General features: G+C 50.3%; 1 protein-coding gene across 1 annotated transcript; it reads right to left on the minus strand.

The window, feature by feature from the left end:
- Nucleotides 1-287: 287 nt before the first annotated feature.
- Nucleotides 288-9,391, minus strand: LOC119310748. Its single transcript, XM_037586384.1, has 16 exons — nucleotides 7,220-9,391; nucleotides 7,098-7,130; nucleotides 6,950-7,004; nucleotides 6,790-6,858; nucleotides 6,171-6,371; nucleotides 5,887-6,000; nucleotides 3,753-3,832; nucleotides 3,518-3,642; nucleotides 3,174-3,242; nucleotides 2,504-2,581; nucleotides 2,034-2,264; nucleotides 1,670-1,862; nucleotides 1,479-1,564; nucleotides 1,260-1,391; nucleotides 999-1,163; nucleotides 288-765 (listed from the first exon to the last, which is right to left on the minus strand). Exons 1-16 carry the CDS (start codon nucleotides 9,354-9,356, stop codon nucleotides 475-477), a joined length of 4,059 nt encoding a protein of 1,352 aa, XP_037442281.1. The 5' UTR covers nucleotides 9,357-9,391; the 3' UTR covers nucleotides 288-474.
- Nucleotides 9,392-14,951: the final 5,560 nt, after the last annotated feature.

Genomic DNA, 14,951 nt, shown 5'->3' on the forward strand with positions numbered 1-14,951 from the left:
CCAACTGTGCGTGTACTGTTCATAAAACACTGTTTGTAAATATGAAAATTTTCATTTTCTATAGAAAAAATCAGAAAATCTGAGAAGGTATAAAATTCGGGTGCACTGTTCATAATCTGAAATCATCCGAAAAAATACGTTGTCTGCAAAAGAAGCATCAAAAAGTATGGAAAACGCATTAAAAAGGGCACTGCGCACTGTGTTCATAATCTGAAAAATTTCATAAATTCTGAAAAATTCATAGAAATGCATTATCTGAAGAAACAATACACTGTCATTGCAGGACATTGCAGGAAAATTTACTATTTTTTAATGAAATTTTCAGATTATGACCAGTGCAAAGCATTATTCAAGACACCAACGAGTCGATCGACACGCAGTCTCAAACACAGAACTAATATTACAAACACACAACACAGCTTATTCGGGATTACAAACTACTAAAGCTTAGCATCCACACCTAAAGCTTAGTTTCTAGTCGCTTTTGACGTCCGAAGAGCGCAGCGAGGAGGGGTACAGCATCTGCTTCCCGCCACCCTGGGCCATCGTCTTGCTCGGCGCATCGGTCTGGTCGCCACCGCCATGGCGGTGCATGTACAGGAGGCGGTAGCAGAACTCGACGACCTCCGGCGCAAACACCCTCCACAGGTACATTGTTCCGAACCATGACGGCACGGTGAGGTAACGGTCACCTTGGCGAGCTGCCTGCACCATGGCCCTCGCGCAGTTCTTCGCGTACTCCACCGGGAAGAGACCGATTTGAGCCTAGGAAATAAGCAAGGGCCACATGGTCAGATAATATATAGATGCCATTCAACTTGGTGCAAGTATTACATGGCAACTTAATTTGATAACTATTTTCCATATCTTCTTGCGCCCATAACTCCGGATGGCAGATGATCACAATCACTTGATTTTTATGTTAAAACATGTTTGATTGTTGTAACAGAAATTTAGGCAAAACGTAGAAAAGTGTGAACGGTAGCAAGTGTCCTCACATCTCGATATTCTTGATCAACCTCCACGCCGCCGTGCTCCTTGAGAAACTTGCCTTTGGACATCTCGGACTCGATCCACCCGGGCGTCACTATTGTGATGCCAACTTCACTGCCAAGCTCCGACCGCAGCGTCTCGAAGAAGTTTATCAGTGCGGCATTGGCGGCCTAAAACAGAAAGAGAACAAACATCAGTACTACTATCGACTATCATAACCGGTTCCTTCATTTATAAATGATGAAATGAACCAAGTTAGTTATTACATTATAGAAAATCATGCGCGGAACGGGGTTCCATCCGGTCGCGGAGGCGGTGACCACGATCCTCCCTCGGGTCCTTTTAAGATGGGGCAGGGCAGCAGAAGTGGACTGAACTGCGCCCCAGAAGTTGACATCCTGGTAACAAAATGTTACTTTTGACACTCGTGGGTGCCTTGACAGGTAGAATCAAGGCATAATGAAGAGTCATGCTGTGTCACTTACAAGCTGCGAGCTGTAGTTAGTGACATCGGGGATCTCCTGAAAGGCGCCCACGCTCGCAATGCCAGCGTTGCACACAAGATGGTCCACTGCAATTAAATTAAATTGATCAGCACAAGTGTAGATTGATGATGTCAAGTAGATACCCAAATAAATATGTTAAACCAAGTTGGCTGTAACAGGAAGCGACTTACATCGTCCGTAGTGGTCGACTGTGGCCTGAACGAATCTGTTGCAGTCGTCGGGGTCTGCGACGTCGCCGGGGAGAATGATGACGTCCGGCGCACCGAGGTCGAAGGCGCGGTCGGCGACCTGCCGGAGGCTCCATTCCTTCCTGGCGACCAGGGCGAGGCATGCCCCCTTGGCGGCGTACTGGTAGGCCAGTTGCTGCATGCACAAGAGAAGATCCTAATTAAGTTGTTTGGAGTTAACAATTAACATGAAGAGCAGAGCAGCATAAGAAAGAAGCAGAGCAAAGTTGGAGCAAAAGCATCTGGTTGGTTCAGTAACAAGAAGAAGAAGAAGAAGAAGCAGAGGAGGAAGATGTTGACTAGTGACCTCGCCGATGCCGGAGGAGGCGCCGGTGATGAGGACGACCTTGCGCTTGAGGTCGTCGGGGAAGAGGTAGGAGAGGAAGGAGTAGCAGAGCTTGAAGAGGTAGTATGGCGGGTAGAAGAGCAGGAGGGCGGCGACCATGGCGGGCATCGCCGCCCAGTTGAGCGCGCCGTTCACCAGATCCATCGTCTCCGTCTCCGGCCGGCAGGTCTCTTCCTCTCTCGGCTCACACACCTACTCTGACCAAGCGGCCTGAAAGATGAAGATGAGAAGCGAGGTGGCTACAGAAAAGTGTGCTCTGCCGCTCGGCGCATGCATCCACGGGATGGACGGGTGGGAGCTTGACTTGATGACACGTCATCTCTGGTGTTGACACGTGGAAGGGAGGAAAGGTCCTTCTGGAGGGACCGAGCGGAGAGCTCTCGATGCGGTGGGCGGGTCCCACCTGGCAGGTGAGGTGGTGGCTCTCTCACCTTGTGGAAGGAAATATTGTTTTTGTGGCTCTCCCGCTGCTCCTTTTTAACTCTACATTTCTTACATATAAGAATTATCTGCAGTCAAACTTTTTAAAATTTAACCATATTTATATAAAAAAAAGTGCCAACACCTACAAGTACTAAAGTTATACTCTCTCCGTTCAGAATTACTCATCCAAGAAATGAATGTATCTAGATGTATTTTAATTGTAGATACATCCATTTTTATCAATTTTTGTGATAAGTAATTTCAAACGGAGGGAGTATACAATATAAAAAGTAAATTCATGACACATCTACTTGTGTGAATGTTGATATTTTTTTATAAAGTACAAAGTTTGACTTCAGACAAAAAAACTGTTGCAGTTTATTTAACTGTACACTCGTGTTTGTGTGTGTGTGAAGGCTTTTTATTTCATGCAAACATTTTTTTCATGTGCATGAGCAGGACAATGAACTGATGAGAATTTGTACTTGGTTATTACAAATCACATGCCATGAAACTGAAACCATCTGACCAAATCACATTTCCATCAAAGAAATTGTTGTACACAGTACAGGCAGGACAGAAGAATCACACAAGTGCCCAGTGTTGGTGAGTTATCATCAAGGCTCTAACAAAGCGATACATACACAGCAAGGATCCATCTCTCAACTGCAAAAATCATGGCTCCACGGGGGGCTTCAGCCTGATCAGCCTCCGAACCCTGTCCTTCTCCGTGTTCTCCAGCAACCCCTGCACGCATGCATCATCCATAACAACAACACCACATCAACAGCAGCTCAAAGAACGAAGGAATCCACAACGGCCAGCTACAGACGGATGCTGTTATCGCTCCGACAGCAATAGGTTGGCCAGTTTGTATTGGAGTACCAAATAAGTCAATCCCTGGCGATTGGGTGAAGGCATGTTTAACTGCTACTACCTCCGTTCCAAAATATATGGCGTTTTGGTAGACCAGTACCGGAACGGAGCTAAGTACATGGCACGGAAATTAGATCGAAGCTTACCTGCCAAACGATCTCATCAAGGCACAAGCAGATCCTCCCATACTTGTCGAGGAAGAGGCGCTCGGTAGGTGGTTTCGCACACACATCCTTAACCGCCGACGTAACAGCGAAGATCACCTCCGACACTACAAAACGTACAGACATTATATATTAGTAACAAACATAAGGCCAAAGTGATAATGAAGGTTTGAAACAGGACGCTTAGCAGGAGAAATGTCTGAAACTCAATACTCACAAGCAAGCTCATCATATTCATCCTTGCCAACAATGTACAGGCAGACGTCCCCGATCATGGTATACACAATGGAGACCGACCTGGGAGAGCGTCAGCACATCAGATATTTATGGATGAGGAGTTAAAAAATGCACATGCTTGGTTCCGATTCAAATCATGGCAACCATGGGACTGGAGGTGAAGATGCATATGTTGTAGCAGCTCAAATCCTCTAGCATATGGTTAATTGTATGGACGTCTATAGGTTAGTTTTCATAAAGAATCGTTGCAATTTATTGGGCTATCAACAGCGAATAATACAAATCCTGTCCCCAAATAACAAATCAAGAATGTCTATAATGGTGGACTAACACCTGTATCTATCTCTGAACTGATTGATTGGTGGCTGAATGGAAAACGAGCCTATGCTTGCAAATGTTTTTATGCAGCTGGACTATGGTGTATATATGGAGTTTACATAATGAGTTTTCCTGTGGGCCGCAAATAGGTAAGCATTCGATGTCTCTGGAACAAGATCCACGCGGTGGCTAAGCAACAGAAGGTACTGATGGACAATTCTCAGTCCATGCTGAGTTGGGCTGTCTACTACTGCTGGATCGTCGCCGGGGAAAACTACTCAAGGTTGCTTAGGTCTGACCTTCCCGGTGGACAATTCTCTGATTCATTCTGCTGTTTCACTGGGATGTACTGCTGTTAAGTGCCTCATTCTGGGTAGCTACTCTGGTACTCCTGAACAAAGTGAACCTATATAAAAAAAACTCAGTTTTGTTGCACTCAGTGAAACTGGGGGCCTGCGGGCTCCTATTTTTCTAAAAAAGAAAAGAAGGATGTCTGCGATCTATTTGGAATTCTGGAGAAATGTGTGTAGTGATGCTCACAATGCTGGCTTTAGCATAGCAGAAAGCAAACAGAATAAAATTGACTTAGTATGCTGGCTTTGGCATAGCAGAAAGCAAACTGAATAAAAATGACTTAGTATGCTGGCTTTGGAAATAGCAGGAAGCAAACTGAATAAAAATGACTTAGTATGCTGGCTTTGGAAATAGCAGGAAGCAAACTGAATAAAAATGACTTAGTATGCTGGCTTTGGAAATAGCAGGAAGCAAACTGAATAAAAATGACTTAGTATGCTGGCTTTGGAAATAGCAGGAAGCAAACTGAATAAAAATGACCTAGTTCGCCCACTTGAATAAGAATAACAAGTCATGAAACGGCACATCTGCCATTGGGCAAAAACTAGTGGAGCCAACATACAGATACAGGTGTACAGCAATATGGTAGTTAGAAACTGATCCAGTACCAACGACGTGAACAATATTCACACATCATTCATCAAATGACAATAGGCCTGAATACTTATGAACAGTGAAGAGCCTTTTTTCAGTAAGAAAATGGATAGTCACATAATTTTTTTCTTGTGTATTGTAATCAGGGTAAACTATAACACTTGTATGGTTGTCCCTCCTTGGAACTGTCGACCAGTCAGTTGTTTAAAAAAAATCAACAACGTTTTGGTTAACTAAAGAGTGTATGCAGGCTTTCCGAACCAGCGCCGCAATTAATCAAATAGGAATTAAAAGTGTATAACACGACCGGAACTCTGTTTTTAAAATCTAGTTAAATTAGCTTATCGGCGTTAATGGGCACTCTAAACTGTTTCCACCAAGCAATCGGCACCTACTAGCCCTAAATGGGCTGCATGAAAATGCATCTGCATTTGTTGTGGAGCATGTGTGTACTGTAGTAGCAGCAAGTAAAAGTAGCAATGAAACGAAGCGTCAATGGCTTTTCATCATCATTGTTGAAAGGTAACTAAGACCAACAAAACAGTAAGGATCAGTGCACTGGTAACGTGGGCACATTCATGTGTTGTGGAGATGGAGACGAAGAAGCAGGCTTCGTTTTAGTTAAGAAAGCAGCTTAATTAGCGTGGGAACTCTATACTGTTTCCACCACTCGCTCGCTCAGCCGGGCAGTCCTAAATTGGCATGAGAATGCAGTTGAGATTTGGTGCGTGTGGTAGTAGCACCGAAATGAAGCGTCAAATTGGATTCCTCCCATCCCAGTCGATGGGTGCATCTAGCGGCGATTGGTTACTGAAAGAGGAGAGGGGAGTGGAGCGGTGATTGCGTACTTGTGGGAGGCGACGAGGAGCTCCTCGGACTTGGCGCCCTTGAGGTTCTCGGCGCCGAGCTTGACGAGGAAGGAGCGCCAGTGCAGCCGCTCCTCCGCGGGGACGCCATGGAACCTGCAGGTAGATAGATCCAGCACAGAGCGAAAGAAGGAAAAAGAAATCGAGATTCGTGAGGTGGACTCGAGGCGCTCAAGTGGCAGATCTCATCCGCGAGGCGAGGCGAGGCGAGATCTCGGGGCGGAGCCGCCGCAGGTGAGAAAGGGGCGGGCGGGTCACCTACATACCTCTCGATGAGGATGTTGCCCTCGGAGTTGGCGAAGAGCACGGCGAGTATCATCTTCCTTCTCCCTCTCCGGCCTCCGCTCGGCTCGGCGATCCCCTCCGATTTCTGTCTGTCGCGCGTGTGTGGGGCAGAGGAAGAAGATGCGGAGGCCTCGACTTTGTTTGTGATTTTTTTTTTTGAGGGGGACTTTGTTTGTGATGGACTCCCGACACATGGGGAACAAGGCCCAGCCCATTTGTGAGTATGAGGCCGAGCCCATACAATTGTTTTTTTTTCTTTTCCTTTTGCTGTTTTCTTTTCTTTTCTTTCCCGGGGATGGTTTAAGCAGAAACTTGACACAAGAAGACAAAGCACCGTGTAATGGCCACCATTTTCGGCCAGCAACTCTGCAAGCTATGGAAGAATCAGCCACACAATAACCTTGCCAAGAGATCCATCATGCTTTTCTTCCTACGTTCAAAAAAAAAATCATGATTTTCTTCCTGACTAGGAAAAATATATATGATTTGATGTTTTCCATAGAAACAAATTGCTGGAAAAATCATATACTCCCTCTTATCCATATTAATTGTCGCTGATTTTAGTAATACTACAACATCACCCACAAAAAAGTTAATCACCGCTCCTCTCCCATTATCAGCGCGGCAGCAGGCAGCAATGGGCACCAAATGACCCGCCTTTGCTTCACTCTGCAACACAGGGCAACAGACCAGCTGAGCAGTGTCAACAGGTATACTGAAGCAGCATGAAAACACAATCTGCTTTCACCCCTAGTTTTACAGAACCCACAATTTCCCCATAACTAACAAACACAATCTGCTGTTTGCGATGAACGCTGACAGATATCAGTGACCAGATCAACACAAGCAGTCCACCAATCATCCCGCGATTGTGCTCCCAACATCAAAGCCTCAAGAGGGCAACACACCAGCTCTCAGTGCCAACAGATACTGAAGCAACCCTAAAAAAAAAAAAAAGGTGCTGAAGCAGGTTGGCAAGCAAACACAACCTAGCATCAAAACCCATCGCGGCAATGTTCAGCCATCAATCATCCCGCGACGACCGGAGACGACGGGCTGCTCGTCTGCAGCCACGGGACTAGCTCGTCCCTGGAGCTGACGAAGCTGCCGACCTGGGACTCGCTCGGGCGGAACGGCGCCGCGGCCTCCTTGAGGTGGGCGGCGAAGGCGCTGGCCAGCCCCTGCGCGAACTTGTGGGTGCTGGAACCGGTGAACACGTTGAAGGACTGTGGCAGGGTCTGGCCCTGCGCAGCGCGCTCCGAGAGGGCCACCATCCAGTCGTCGAACGCCGTCTTAGCAGCGCCAACCGAGAGCGACCGCAGGTCTAGCAGCCACTCGTCATCCTTCCTGATGTGGAGCTTGGAGTAGAGGCCGTAGCCCTGGGCGAGCCGGAAGAGCTCCCTCGGCCTCCGGGCGGGGAGGCCATGGTTCTGGCATATGTCGATCAGGCAGTTGCAGTAGGGCCGGCGCACCTCGGTCTCCGCGGCATTCAGCACGGCCTTCAGCTGCTCCTTGAGCTCGTCGGCGCCCACCTGGTCGTCCCCGAGCATCCTGATCAGCTTGACTAGGTTTCCGTTGAACTTTTCGAGGCATCCGAGCACCAGCTCCGTCTCCTCGCCGCTGCTTAGCGCGACGACGGAGAGCAGGCACCCGCATAGCCGGTCATCGGGCTTGAGGCCCCTCTCCAGCCCCGCCTCGAGCACCTCCACGGCGTCCCGTATCCTGTTCGCCTTGCCGAGGCACTGGATCACGATGGTGTAGCTCATGATGTTGGCCTCTATGCCGCTCTGGAGCATTTCCACAAACAGCTGGAGCGCGCGGTCGGCGTCCTTGATGCTCCCGTAGATGTTGATCATGGCCGTGTAGCTCCACTTGTCCGGCTGGGGGACGTCGGTGAGGTCCGGGTCCTTCATCTCCTCGAAGAGCTGCTCGGCCTCGGCCACCAGCCCCACGTCGGCGCACATGCTGAGCAGCGTGTTGCAGAGGATGCTGTCGGCGGGGATCTTCTTGTCGCGCATCTGGTCCCAGAGCTGGAGCGCGTCGCGGCCCCAGCGCGCCCGGCCGTAGATCTTGGCCACCGCGGTGAGCGTGCGCGCGTTGGGCTCGACGCCCTCGGCGGCCATTTCCTCGAACAGGTTGCGGGCAAGGCCCGGCTTGCCGGTCTTGCCGAGCGCCTCGAGCAGCGCGTTGTAGACGAAGATGTTGGGCTTGATGCCCACCTCCCGCATCTCCTTGAAGACGAACTGGATGCCGTCATAGTCGCCGGCCTCGCCGAACATCTTGGCGAGCACGGCGAAGGCGACGTGGTCGGGCTTCCAGCCGCTGCCGCGGGCGCGGTCGAAGAGCGCCAGCACCTCCTCCTTCATGCGGAGCTGCGCGTAGACGTCGAGGACGGCGGAGTAGGTGACCTCGTCGGGGAGCACGCCGCTGGGCGGGGAGTACATGCGCTCGAACCACTCGACGGCCTTGGCGAACTGGCGGCAGCGGCGGGCGGCGGTGATGAGGGTGGAGTAGGTGATGTTGTCGAGCGGGACGCCGGAGTCGACCATGTCGAGCGCCAGCCGCTCCGCCTCGTCCCAGCGGCGCGCGGCGCGGAGCGACTTGAGGGCGACGTTGAAGAGGATGGTGTCGACGGTGAAGCCGGCGTCGGCGGGGAGGCCCCGGAGGTAGGCGAAGAGGGAGAGCGTCTTGCGCCAGGACGGGTGGAGGTAGTTGAGGAGGAGCAGCGCGTCGGAGGAGGTGGGCGGGGAGCCCGGGAGCGGGAAGAAGGCGCTGAGGGTGGGCGCCAGGTCGGCGTCCTCCGGGAGCGCGCGCAGGTCGCGGAGCAGCGGCTGGAGCGGGGCCGAGGAGGGGTGGGAGGCGGCCGGGCGGCGGCGCTGGCGGCGGAGGGAGAGCACCGTGGGGCGCGGCCTGGAGGGGTTGACCCAGGTGGGCTCCGGGGTGGGGCGCTGCGCGCGGTCGGCGGCGGGGGTGGGCTTGTCGGTGAGCAGCGTGCGCGAGAGCGGCTCCAGCTGGTCGGCGAGGGACGGCGTGGAGGAGGGCGCGGCGGAGCAGAGGGTGGTGGTGGGTCTGGAGGAGGGCTTAGGCTTGTGGTGGTGGTGGTGGCCGCGCGGCGGGGCGTGGAAGAGGAAGGCGGAGGCGGCGGTGGGCGCGGGGAGCGGCGCCATGGCGCGGGGAGGCGGGCGGATAGAGGAAAAAGAGTGGAGTGGAGTTTTGGATTGGGTTCGCCGAGGAAGAAAAGCCTCCCGCCATGTGGATAAAATATCTGCAGGAAGTTGGGCTCGAATAGGCGGGCCCGGTCGGAGAACTCCAAGGCTTGCTTAATTCTCAACACGAGAAATTATTTATAACTTTTTTTGAGAAATAGAAATTATTTATAACTAGTCGCCGCTTATCGCGGCAAACAGTCCTTGATTCACACAGGGGATAGATGACATGGGCCGGCCCATTTGCGGTAGCGCGCAGTAAAAAAAATCAACAAAAGCAAACGCTCGACTTCCTCATCTATCCCCTCGTGTTAGGGTTTTGACTTCCTCTCGTCGCCGGCGACGACGTAGAGATCTCCGTTACCTCCTCCGCTGAAATCTAGTCCTCCTCTCGGGCTGAACAAGGGGCGACCTCGGGGTTGCTTCCCGGCCTTGGTGGGAGTCTAGGTGATAGACAGAGGTAGGGTTTTCTTGATCCGATCTGATCCGAGGGATCAATGACGAGCTCAGGCGAATCTGCGGCGTCAGGCAGCTGCAGTAAGGGGAAGGGAAAGCTGGAGGACATGATGAAGGAATTAGCCCTCGAAGAGGATGATTTGGATGATGTGGTTTTTGAGGATGACGATGCACCGGTAGAAGAGAATCTCCGCTGGATGACCTTGGCTAGGGTACACATGGATAAATCTTTTAGTAACTACTGGTTCTTTCGCACCATGCGTGCGGCATGGGATCTGGCTAGGCCGGTCCAGATCAAAACCCTAGAGGAGAATTTGTTCATCATGCAATTTGGGTGTCTTGGAGATTGGGAAACGGTGACGCAGGGAGGCCTGTGGCACTTCAAGGGAAACCCAGTGATCATAGTCCCATATGATGGTTTCACAAAGCCCTCCACCATCGAGTTATTCAAGTTTGAGATCTGGGCACGCATCATTGACTTGCCCCCGGCTTATCATGGGAAGGTGAAGGCGCTAGCATCAAAAATTGGCGAGTTCGTCGATGCTGAACCCTCTTCCTTTGACTTTGAGGGTAATTTCTTCAGGGTTAGAGTTAGATTGGACGTGCGCAATTCTCTGAAGAAGGCTATTTCTCTCATCCGTGGAGGTGAGCGAGAAATCTTCGCGGTAAGCTATGAGAGACTGCCTGATTGGTGCCAAGTTTGTGGGATGATGGGCCACCGGTTCAAAGAACACGGGGACGGGGTGCACCCGCCATCAGCGTTGGTGTATAAGAATCTCCGTGCTCCGTCCACCACCAGTTGGGCTACTAGGAGAAGAAACAATAAGCAGCAGCAACAGCAGAGGAATACAGACATCCCAGCTAGTGGGGGTGTGCAGTCCCGGGAAACTGAGGCTGAGGACATAGTTGTGGATGAAGCAGAATCAAACCGCAAGCGACCTGCAGATGCGGTGTTAGCTCAAAGTCCGGCGGGTGTGACCGGTATGGAACTAGTTCCCCTGGCTAAAGGAGGTGCAGCAGCGACGGTGGTTCCCCTTAGCCCACCGTCGAAGAAGGACCCCAAGAGATCAAAAACTGTGCAACAAGCGGAAAAGAACAAGGGAGAAGCAGGAAAGAAGGCTTTTGGAGGTAAAATAAACAGTGATGCGCGTGTGGCGGCCTCCCCCGGGGAGGACCGCCGGGCGCAATGAGTCTCATAAGCTGGAACTGTCGCGGGATAGGCAACGCCCCGACAGTTCAAGAGCTACGCGAAATCGCTAAAAAGTTTGCCCCTAGAGTTTTATGCATTGTCGAAACCCAAATTAGTGGAGAGAGAGCAGAAAATCTTAAGAATACTCTAGGTTATGATAATTCTTTTGCTGTTAATTCTTCTGGTAGGAGTGGAGGTTTGGCTATGTACTGGAATGATGAAATAAATATCGAGATTTTGGGTTACTCCAGGTATCACATAGATGCTAAAATTAGTATGCTTGGAGGCGATCCATGGAGACTTTCATGTTTCTACGGGGAGGCCCAAACACATCTGCGACACAACACTTGGGACACAATGAGGAATCTGGCTGCACTACTTGACATACCGTGGATATGTATAGGTGATTTTAACGAAGTGTTGCGGCGTGACGAACATGACGGGATTGGCACGAGAAGTCAGTCCCAGATTCAGGGCTTTAGGGAAGCAGTAGATGACTGTGGACTCCTTGATCTGGGCTTTACAGGCAGGATGTGGACATATGAAAAGAAAGTTGCAGGAGGGTCTTACACGCGAGTCCGGCTTGACCGAGCCCTGGCAACGGCGAGCTGGAGTGCCCAGTTCCCTAACACAGCGGTAGAACATCTTTCTGCAGCTACCTCGGATCACTCACCGATACTAGTAGAGCTAGTGCCGCGGGAGTTAAATGCTAAAGAGAAGAAGCGATTCCAGTACGAGGTCATGTGGGATAACCATGATGAGATGAAGTCTAATGTTCAATCAGTCTGGGAGGCCGAGGGCCATCATCTCACAGCAAGTGGAGTCCGGACAAAGCTAGATGCTTTAGCAAATAACCTGGGTGATTGGTCCAAGTCCACTTTTGGAAGCGTTCGTGGAGAGATCCAAAGGTTAAAAAAGGAACTTGATCGGCTGCGAAGTGCACTGCCTAGGGTCGGCCCATCGCATGCAGAGATAAAGATTAATGATAGACTCATTGAATTATATTTACGTGAAGAACTTATGTGGAGGCAGCGCTCTCGGGTGGAATGGCTATCCGCTGGTGACCGGAACACTCACTTTTTTCACATGAGAGCTTCGATGAGGCGGAGAAAAAACCTTATTAAGGCCCTGCAACGGGCCGACGGGTAGCTAACTGAGGACATGACCGAAATGCAACAAATGGCGCTGGACTTTTATAAGAATCTATATACATCTGAAGGAGTGCAGGGGGTTGCCGAGGTCTTGGAGCATGTACCGACGAAGGTGACACCAGCCATGAACTCAGTCCTATTGGCACCATATGATGAGAGGGAGGTGAAAGTGGCGTTGTTCCAGATGTTTCCGACAAAGGCACCGGGTCCGGACGGTTTCCCGGCACATTTCTTTCAGAGGCACTGGGATGCCTGTGGGGAAGCGGTCACTAGGGCCGTGCTTGGCATTGTTCGTGGCGAGGAGAGCCCGGCATGTGTTAATGATACTCTGCTAGTTTTAATCCCCAAGGTATCAAACCCAACTTTACTGGCTCAATTTCGCCCAATTAGCCTTTGTAATGTTTTTTATAAGATAGCCTCGAAAGTACTTGCAAACCGCCTCAAGAGTATTCTGCCGGAGATCATTTCAGAGGAGCAGTCGGCGTTTGTACCAGGACGGCTTATCACAGACAATATTATCTCTGCTTATGAGTGTTTGCACTTTATGAAGAGAAATCGATCAAAAAATAACAGTTTTTGTGCACTCAAGCTTGACATGATGAAGGCATATGACAGGGTGGAGTGGAACTACCTCCGGTCCATCATGGAGAAGTTAGGTTTTGCTCCGCAGTGGATCACAGTCATCATGAATATGGTGAGCTCAGTTTCCTTCTCGGTTATGTTTAATGGAAGAAAGTCAGAGGAATTCAAACCTACTCGTGGCATTCGACAGGGAGATCCCATCTCTCCATATCTTTTCTTGTTGGCAGCAGAGGGCCTTTCGTGCCTTTTGAAATCACAAAATCAGTCATCCCAGCTCAGCGGCATTAAGGTGGCACCATCGGCTCCGCCGGTGAACCATCTTTTATTCGCGGATGACAGCCTGCTGTTTTTCAGGGCAAGTATTAATGGAGCGGAGGAGGTGTCAAACCTATTGGATTCATATTGCATGGCTTCTGGGCAGAGAATAAACCGAGACAAATCTTCAATCTTTTTTAGCAAAGGTACTCCGGGTATAGTCCGGGATGCAGTGAAGGGGTTTCTCCATGTCCCTAATAAATCTCTCAGTGACAGGTACTTGGGGATGCCCACAGATGTGGGACTTTCGAAGAATGGAACTTTCAAGTACTTGAGTGAACGTGTATGGGATAAAGTTAAAGGTTGGATGAGCAAATGTCTGTCTGCAGGAGGAAAGGAGGTCCTAATTAAATCGGTTGCTCAAGCAATTCCGGTATACTCTATGTCTTGTTTTAAGCTTCCGAGAGGACTATGTGATCATATAAAATCAATTATCAGGAAGTTCTGGTGGGGGTGCAAGCAAGGTGAGAGAAAGCCGACTTGGGTTTCATGGGATGTTATGACAAGACCTAAGCACCTGGGAGGACTCGGGTTCAGAGATCTTGAGCTTTTCAACCTAGCTTTATTGGCAAGACAGGCATGGAGAATCTTTATGGACCCCTCATCTTTGAGTGCCAAAATTCTCAAAGCTACTTACTTCCCAGAGACAAACCTGCTAGAGGCCGAACTGGGATCTAGGCCATCTCAGATTTGGCGTGCCATACTCGAGGGAAGGGATGTATTAAAGCAAGGGGTTATCAAGCTGATTGGGAACGGTCAAAATACTGACATTTGGGTGGACAACTGGATCCCTAAAGAAACTTCACCGAGGCCGATCACTTCGCTCGTACAAAACCCTCCGACTAAAGTGGCAGAACTACTGTCACCGGCGACGGGGGCATGGAACGAAGAGTTAATCCGCTCGGTCTTCATCAAGTTTGATGCTGATGCTATTCTAAAAATTCTTGTCTGTACACGGAATATTGATGATTTTTGGGCTTGGTATCCTGATAGGAAAGGAAGATTCACAGTGAGTTCTGCATACAGATTTTTGGTTAGCACAAAGATGCAACGGGAAGAATGGTTGGAGGGTAGAAGTGGAACATCTACAGGGGAAGATGAGAAGGCGTGGACTGCTCTGTGGAAGATGTCGATTCCTTCTAAAATAAAGGTTTTCTTGTGGCGGCTGGGGCGTCACTCTCTGCCAACGACCGATGTTTTGCACCACAGAAACATGGCGCAGCAGGATGTCTGCCCTTTGTGCGGCTGCCGGGACTCCTGGAGACATGCGTTAGTGTCATGCACCATGGCGAAATGTGTATGGGCCTTATCAGATGAGGAAACAGTCTCAAAGATGGCGCAACTTGAAGATCCCAGTGCTAGGAATTGGTTGTTCGAACTGTTTGGATCTCTGGAATGCTCAAAGTTCACAAAGATGGTGGTAACCTTATGGGCGCTGTGGTATGCGAGGCGGAAAGCGATTTACGAATCAATCTTCCAAAGTCCCCAATACACTATATCTTTTGTGAACGACTTTATAGCAGAGCTGGAGAATCTCCCAACAGGGGTGGTGTCCCCGGCTGGAGTAGGCGCGGCTAATAACCAAACACAACGATGGCTTGGTCCGGCTACAGGTGCAGTCAAGGTCAATGCGGACGGGGCGATAGCAAGGAACAGGAGAGGCGGGGCTGTAGCAGCTCTGTGCCGCAACCACAATGGCATATACCTTGGCTCCTCAGCGGTGGTCTACCAGGGGATATCTGACCCGATGATTCTGGAAACTTACGCATGCAGAGAAGCTCTAGCATTGGCGGAAGACCTTGCAGTTCAGGACGTCGTGGTGGCATCTGATTGTCAAGGAGTAGTTAATGACATCAACCACGG

This window comes from Triticum dicoccoides, chromosome 5B (assembly GCF_002162155.2).
Source record: "Triticum dicoccoides isolate Atlit2015 ecotype Zavitan chromosome 5B, WEW_v2.0, whole genome shotgun sequence".
NCBI lineage: Eukaryota > Viridiplantae > Streptophyta > Magnoliopsida > Poales > Poaceae > Triticum > Triticum dicoccoides.